The 8,590-nt window shown below is 42.0% G+C and overlaps 1 protein-coding gene across 4 annotated transcripts; it reads right to left on the bottom strand.

The window, feature by feature from the left end:
* Window positions 1–4,693: 4,693 nt before the first annotated feature.
* SEC61G (SEC61 translocon subunit gamma) lies at window positions 4,694–8,217 on the bottom strand. 4 transcript variants are annotated; one of them, XM_056138255.1, is made up of 4 exons: window positions 8,129–8,217; window positions 7,327–7,425; window positions 7,135–7,237; window positions 4,694–4,879 (listed from the first exon to the last, which is right to left on the bottom strand). In XM_056138255.1, exons 2-4 carry the CDS (start codon window positions 7,418–7,420, stop codon window positions 4,870–4,872), a joined length of 207 nt encoding a protein of 68 aa, XP_055994230.1. In that variant the 5' UTR covers window positions 7,421–7,425; window positions 8,129–8,217; the 3' UTR covers window positions 4,694–4,869. The 4 variants fall into 4 exon arrangements, with proteins under 4 accessions (XP_055994230.1, XP_055994231.1, XP_055994233.1 ...); XM_056138256.1 differs by having other exon boundaries at window positions 7,327–7,428; window positions 8,129–8,186; XM_056138258.1 differs by having other exon boundaries at window positions 8,077–8,173.
* Between the last annotated feature and the right edge of the window lie 373 nt (window positions 8,218–8,590).

The raw sequence follows: 8,590 nt of genomic DNA on the forward strand, positions 1-8,590 counted from the left end.
GAGAGAGAGAGAGAGAGAGAGAGAGAGAGAGAGAGAGAGAGAGAGAGAGAGAGAAGAAAAAGAAGGACAACATACACACCAAAAAATATTTTCAGACCACATATCTGATCAAGGTTAACATAAAAAAATAAATGAACCATGTAACCCAATGCCAGCTAGAAACTCACCGTTTGATTAAAACTGGGCTGCGACTTCAGAGTGTCTTCACCTTTAACACCCTTCTTACTATATACAAGGCCTTTTATTCCTGTTGCTCTTAGAAAACAATGCCAGCAGCTCCTGGCTCTCCCATCTAGGTTCTGGGCACTTTTCCTTACATTTCCCACAGTCCTGAGAGAGGGAGTTCTACCTTGGTCAGCTTCAGAACCCCCTCTCCATGTGTGAATATTTTCTTTTGAGGTTCGCCAGTCCTGAGTCAGCAAGACTGCTGGTGGACCCCAAATATCATGTGTGGCCTCCAGAGGAAGGAACATATAAACTGTGTGAGTAAAAACAGCTAAAGACAGAGCATGAAAGCGGAAGAGCCAGGTCTGACCTCTAAACTTGGCCCTAGGAGTGGCTCAAAGCACCTCTGTGGGGGTCCACTCCCACAACTCCCACATAATAAAAAACTCCTCCGACAAAAACACTTAAATTGCACTGTCATATGCAGACACAAGAAGGAGCTACAAATCATCTCAGGGAAGAAAATGCTTTTCTAGATAGGCCAATGGAAGAGGAAAGTTGGGAAATCACAGAAATTCTACTGAGTCAGTACACAGATAAAACCACCATGCAGTATGCGTATGTAGATAAAGCTCACCTTTGTTTTATGCACTTTACTAGGTTAAAATGTTCTAGGTTGAAAAAAAATGTTCTAGGTTGCACTGACAAAAAAGAAATGACTTAACTAGTAACATTCATATTTCAGTGTCATTTATTTAGCAAGTACTGCGTGGCTGCTACTTGAAGCCTGTGGGTACAGTAGCAAATCAGGCAATGTTCATCTTTCCTGGGCTCATTCCCACTGGACATGTGTGACATACAATTGGGAGTGACCACTGAGTACCACAATGTGGCCCAAAACAAACCGAAAGCTGTAATACAAAAAAGTTGTAATAGAAACAGTAACACAAAAAGTAGTTATATGCTATCTTTAAGTGACTTTTAACTAATTGTTTAATTACTAATGGCACAGGGTTATTGTCAGGACAAATTGGAAAGGCCAAATTTGAAAAGTAGAGAGATTAAATGCCTTATTAGTTGTATGAAACATATGTTTTGATCTCTACTAATCAGCATTTGTGATATGACTAATTTAGAAATTCAACATGGAAAACTGATTTTTTTTTTTGTTGGGGGTGGGAGAAGGGAAGGCAAACACATTTTGATTACATTAGGATCAGTAAATTGTCATATACTCTTTTTCAACAAACTTTTCTGTTTCATGGAAGCAAGACATTAAGGAGCCTTTTCTCATTTTTCATTTCATCATCCTTTTATTCGTCGATTGCCTCGAGCAGGCCCCAGTAACGTCTCTTTCATCCTAGCCCTGAGATTATATTCAAGGCTCTTTAGGAGAATGAGACCCATCATTGTTACTGGTATTTGGCATATTTGGTACGCCACGGGGAGTTTGCCAGACTCTGCCCTGTGGGCAGGCTACATTCGATAGCCTGCATGTTTGTCCAAAGTAGGAATGATACAAAAAGATGTCATAAAAAAAAGTTCTGATAAGATGCCCAATGTTCCCCAAAACTTCCAAAACAGGGTGGGGGTGTAGCTGAGTGGCACAGGACTTGCTCTGCATATGTAAGGCCTGGGGTTTGATCCCCATGCTGTGAAAAAAAGAAAAAAAAGCTTTACAGAACAGTACTGTCTCGAGATTTATATAAAAAAAGTGGAATCAAGGTCTATTATATAATAAGCCCTAGATTTAGGGCAGTTATGTCTAAGGAACCTGGACACCTACCCTCTTTCTCTGAAGTCTTCTGACATAGGTGTAAATACTTGAGAGGGTTCCCTTAGCTCACGGGCCTGTACCTCCAGGCAGAGATGTGCCAACCGTGAACAACTAGACTTTATTTTTACCTGGTCCTACATCAAGGCTTTGCCATATTCCTGTACTTTTTTAAATATGTCTTCCTGATTTTTCAATAGTTCAGAGCACATTTTAGTGTCCTGAACTAGTTGGCTAGGAATTGCTTCCAAAATTCATGAAAATCACAGTACTGCTACAAAGCATTCAAAGGCTCTGCTGTAGGTGTTTAGGTAACAAAATTACTAGGTAACTAATTACTTTCATAACTTGCTACTGAATGTGGACCATGTGCTAGCAGTCATTAACAGAGAGAAATATGCAGATTCCTGCGCATGACAGGCTTAATGAATCAGAACATGGGAATCCAGGTTTTAAAGAAACTCCCTTTGATTGCTCTGGATGGGAGATGTGTGCTGAAAGTGGGTAAAGGACCAAACATGATGGCCACTAAGTATCTGGATTGCAAACCATAATGCCCAAAAAGAGTGACGGGGGGAGGAGAGGAGGGGGGAGAGAGAGAGAATAGAGAGAGGAGAGAAGGAGGGAGGGAGGGAGAGAGAGAGGAAGGGAGGGAGGGAGGGAGTACCTGTCATAGAGGCAGGCTGGGATATTGTATTGGTGGTGGGAAATGTACACTTGTGGAGGGATAGGATGGGTGTTGGCGCACTGCTTTACTGAAACCAAATCAGGAAAGCTTTGTAACTGTATCTCACAGAGATTCAATTAAAAAAAAAATTACTAAAGAAAATTGAAAGAAAAAAAAATAAAACCCACCACCTCCTTTCGATGTCTTGTACTTGCAAAAGAAGTACTGCTTGATGACATGTCATAGCTCTTAGGTAACTAGTTATATGTAGTTAATCATTTTTCCCGTCCTATGTAGAACTTGGTGCATGAGATTATTCTGCTCTCCTTAGTTCTTGACCAGCCCTCATGTCTAATATTTTTGAAAGACTTTATGATCTAACCACTCATCAAGAACCAGTATGTCAGCAAATTAAGAGCAGCTCAAATCTATGCTACATACAAGAATTCAGAATTACCTTACATCAAAAAGGTATTCATATTCAGAATAATTTTTTTTAACAAAACACATTTTCCAGGAGATAGTAAGTCTACATTTTAGAGTAATTTCTTAGGTGTTTAGTAATAATTCCTACCTTGAGTACGAGTTGGAGTGATAGTACAGTGGGGAGGGTGTTTGCCTTGCATGAGTCCGAGCCGGGTTCAATTCCTCCGTCCCTCTCGGAAAACCTGGCAAGCTGTGACGTATTCGATATGCCAAAAATAGTATAAAAAGTCTCACAATGGAGACATTACTGGTGCCCGCTCGAGCAAATCGATAAACAACGGGAGGACAATGCTACAGTGCAGTACTACCTTGAGTATGTGTTTGTGGGCATGTGAGATATACACATAAACATGCATATAAAATTTATGACCTTTAATGAAAGGTGACTAATGGTCTCCTTAAGATTAGCAATGGTCAAAACACAATTAAGACTGAAACACCATCAGCCTTTCTTAAACAGGTAGAAAATTTGTTACTCTCATTATGTGAACATTTTATCTCAGCAACTGATAACAATACAGGAACAACCATATCTGTTAAGACTATACTAGGTATTCATCAAGAATAAGACACACATTACAAAACGTGTGGCTAACCAATTTCTCACAAATAACTTGGGAATAAAGGTTTATATTAAATTAATAAATTAACATCACAGCTTTCCTTCTGGGAGAAATATAGTTCCATTTTTGTATTATTTTTCAAAATGGGAAAAAATAAGGTTCCATTTCATTTCATGATTATCAATGAATTCTTTACAAAACTCAGAACTTGAATGTTTGAACAGTATGACAAAGTTTATCTATAAGGATCTCACTGAAAACAAAAATTTTATGGGGTAAGCGTGGGGCTATACCTGCACTCTGAAATCTCTTGCAGTGCTCTGGGAACCTAAGCAGTGCCAGGGACTGGGCCTGGGCCAGATGTGGACAGGGCAACTGCTTTAGCCCTGTACTACCCTTCTGAGTCCGCTCACTGAAATTAAATGGAAACCTTGAGTAACGTATAAATATTACATTTTGAATGTTTAAATATACAAATCCTAGCCTGGATGCTGGAGATAGTCCAGTGGTAGGGTTCCTGCCTTGCAGGCGGCTCTCCAGACTTGGTTCCTGGCATTCTGATGGTCCCTTGAGCACCACCAGGAGAGATTCCTGCATGTAGGGCCAGGATTTAGTCCTGAGCACCTCTGGGTTTCACCCCCAAATTTAAATCAATCCTATCCTACCCTCAAACTCTCACTCTTTTACCACCCTTTGAGTCTTTCTGTTTCTGATGTAAAAGCACTTGGTTGTACAAAATTTCACTATGCCCTTTAATTAAATCAATTCAATCAAATCAATTAAATCAAATACAGAGGGGAAAAAAGAGGAGGGGAAAAGAGACCATTATTGGGAGATCATTGAAGAGATAGTACAGTGTGGAGGACTCTTACCTTGCACAAGGCAAACCTAGGAACCCTGAGACCCCCCTCTACCCCGAGGTTCTCCACAGAGATCCCCCTGCGCAGAGCCAGGAGTAAGCCCTCAGCACCACTGGGTGTGTATTCCTCGAAACAAAAAGAATCTTAATGCTTTTCATTAAAATTTCATAAATGTATGTAACAAAGAAAAAGAAGTTTATTTTGAAATTATATTTTAATTTAGAAATAGAAAACACCTTGGAAGAATAACAGGAACACCACAAAATATATGGGGCAAATTTTACTTCATGAACTTCTCAAAGCCTCACTTCTTCACCAATCCCCGAAATGAAAAACATTCGTCTGTAAAGATATTCAGCCACCACTGTAAAAATAAAGAAAAAAAAAACCATTTTAAGTATATGTAATAAAAATGCACATAGTCTAGAATATCCTTTTGAATATAAAAAATATGAATAACATGGCAAATGGCTAAGCAAGAAGTGATTCAATCTGATGCAAAATCAGCCAACTGAAAACAAGGAATGCAGAACAGCACAATAATACTCAACCTCCATATCTTACCATGAACACTCAAGAACTAGGAAAAACAAAAATCACCTTCTACAGAATGTTTTAAAAATGTTTAACTATTAAAACTGTAAATTTAATTCAATGATACGTTAGTACTATGATCCTAAGAAGAATAAACCAATGAGAATTAGAAATATTAAATGCTTATGTTATTAAACTGTACTGCTAAAACACCCACAATGGTCTTTAACTCCTTTAAATTAATATAGCGACATATCAATTTTTATTTATTTTTATTGAATCACCAAGAGCTACTTACAAAACTTTCATGTTTGAGTTTCAGTCATACAAAGATCGAACACCCATCCCTCCACCAGGGCACATTTTCCACCACCAATGTCCCCAGTATCTCCTCCCCACACCCGTCCCACTCCTCCCCCTGCCTCTATAGCAGACAATTTCCCTCTTATTCTCTCCCTACTTATGGGTATTATGGTTTGCAAGAGAGATACTGGGAGGCCATCACGTTAGGTCCTTTATCTACTTTCAGCACACATCTTCCATCCCGAACGATCCCTTCAACCATCATTGACCCAGTGATCCCTTCTCTGTCCCAGCTGCCCTTTCCCCCAGCTCATGAGGCAGGCTTTCAACTGTGGAACAACCTTTCTGGCCCTTGTCTCTACTGTCCTTGGGTGTTAGTCTCATTTTATGAGTGATATCAATTTTTATTGCTATAATCTCATGGAAGAAAAAGTTTTAGTATAAGGGGAAAACGTGGTAACTCAACCTATTGAAAGAGAAATCTGTCATATTTCACTTGCTATATATTCAAAATGACTCAAACAGTAAAGCTCTCTGAAGTAAGAAAACAGATTTTCTTTTTCAAATATTATAGTTGTAAGAACAAAGCATGGAAAGACTAGGTTTTCTGAAAGATTTCCTCACAAAATGTTTGATTTCATTTTAATAAAAATGTAAGTAAAGATATATTTTAGGTCACAACTTAGATAATATAATCCTAAATATCTCTGTGGTACTTAAACTTCCAACAATAACCCACACTTAAATCTTTCCATCTTTTCTGTGCCTCTAACATACCTAAAGGTTAGGCCATCCACCCACCACAAGCAGTGACTTATTAAGTAACACCACCTAGATTCCCCCCTGCATAATTTTGTTTCTAGACCCCCAGTGGGTGCCTGAGATCACAGAGAGCACTAAACCCTATAGGTAGTCTTTTTTCCTCTATACATACCTATAATAAAGCTCAATTTACAAATCAAGCACAGTAATAGATTATGTATAATAAAAATACATAACAAAATAGTGTAATGAAGATTATATAAGATGTTGAAATGTTACTGCAGGTAGTATTTCCAGACCACGGTTGATCGCAGGTAACAAAAAATAATAACTAAGAAGGGGGAGGACTCTAAGTTCTGAACCAAATCATTTTTAGGGTTTTACATGCCTTTAAGTCACATCCCAGTGAAAAATCATTATCTTTTGTGAATAAAACTGGACATTAAGAAGCTAAGTAAACTGCCCAAGGCTATGAGAGCAATTAAGTTACCAAGTGGATTTGAATGTAAGTTATTCAGCGAACTCATATCACCCTGACTTTCAGACAAGGAGCACATTGTCTGCTTCTTAAAAATCAACATGCTAATATGCCACATAAAGAATACTTGCAATATTGGTGCTATCAGAGAATGCTTGCTTTGTTATATACTGTGCGTGACCCATTCCTGGACCCTTTAAAAATTTTACTATTAAAGAAAATAGTGTCATAAGATTGTGTACGTACAAACCTACTTTGAATTATCAGGCATTTAGTAAACACAGTAGATTCTAACAGGATTAGCTGTCAATCGATGTATGTATTTCAGTTCAAATGGTTCTAATTCTCATTCCATGTTAGAAATGACCTAATTTACCCACACAATTGAGCTGGTGGGGGCTGTGGGGGCTTGTGGGAGAGGGCAGGAGGCCACTGGTGAGAGGTGTGGTGTTCAAATTGTGTGCACAAGAAACCGCTATTAAGAGTATTACCAACCACAGATTGTCAATCTAAAATAAGGATTTATCTTATAGTTTACTTACACAATTATGTTATTAATGGGGATATGGATCAACTTCACAAAAAAGCCAATAAATCCCATTATAGCAAATCCAATTGCTGTTGCCATGGCAATCTTCTGGAATTCTGGAAAAAAAATCATCAAACAGGAAAATATTGACAAAAGGCTTAGGAAATATAAATACACTTTTTCTCTTGTCTTGAAACTAGATTACCTTTTCTATCAGGTTTGGTGCATCTTTTAACCAGGCGAATTGAGTCCTTCACAAACTGCCGACTTGGCTCAACGAATTGCATTACCTGATCCATGATGTCTGCTTGAAAGGAGATAAAGAAAAACGCATGTTCACTGGTATTATTTATCACGTTCCAAGGACCTGTTTTCAGTGACATTCAAACGTAAATGGGACCAGTCATGAATTCATGACTCAGTGATTTAAGTCCATTCCATTTCATAAAATAAAATCCCCAAACGCCTAAAAGGGCTGTTTGTCAACTCGGCCAAGCACCAAACCAAAACCAAGAGCGCCCAGGCCTGAGGATCGCAACAGAGAAACCAAACGTCGGGGTCCCCCAGGCCTCTCGCCAGGTGAGCCCGGAGGAGGCCCTTCGCTGGACAGTCGTGCCCACCGGGCGCTCCGAGGCGTATATTTGTTTGCGGTTGATCCACTACAGAAACCTATTTCCCAACAAGCCGCCTGGCTCTCAGGACGCGGCGCGCGGAGCACGGGGGTCCTTCCGGGGGTCCGGCTCGGCAGGCAGCCCCTCGGCAGGCACCGGCACAGAGCGTCCCCGCGCCCTCGACGGGCAGCACTTCGGTGGGCACCGGCAGAGCGCGCCCCGCGCCCCTGGCGGGCAGCCCTGCCCCGCGGCCGGCCCCCTTCCCGGTCCACTCCGGCTTCCGTTCGGCCTCACCGGCGGCGAGACGGGGCCAGCCCGGCCGCAAGATCCTGCCAGGTGCTCACCTTCACCCCCTACCGGGCCGCACGGCGTCCCCGGGCCCCGCAAGAGCCTCACCTGCACGCACAGAGCGCCTAGGGACACGTCGCACTGCTGCACGGCCTCGGCCCACCGGAACCGGAACTCCCTCTCAAGAGCTCGGCCCGCCCACCGCCTCCTGTCATTGGCCCGCCTCCTTTCTTTCATTGGCCCACTCGCCGCCCTCCTTCCAGGGGCCCGCCTACCCGCTCCTTTCATTGGTCATGCCTACTTGAGTGCGCAATGGGACGTGCGCGTGTGTTCTCCCGGAAGCGGTTTCGCCATCACCAAACCGGTGGGTCCCCGTCAGTGACGTCACTGAGCTGCTGCGCCCGAGCCCTCCTCCGCCGGTTAGTCACGGCTGTTCAAGGCCCAGCGCGTGCGCTCTTCGCGTCGGCTGCTGGGCCCACGGCTCGAGTCCCTGGCCTGCCTTCGGGCCGGGGACTGGTCCGGGGGCTCGACAGGGTTCTGACCCGGGGCTTGGGCTGGGCGGGGGGCTTG

This window comes from Sorex fumeus, unplaced genomic scaffold (assembly GCF_029834395.1).
Source record: "Sorex fumeus unplaced genomic scaffold, SorFum_2.1 ptg000128l, whole genome shotgun sequence".
NCBI lineage: Eukaryota > Metazoa > Chordata > Mammalia > Eulipotyphla > Soricidae > Sorex > Sorex fumeus.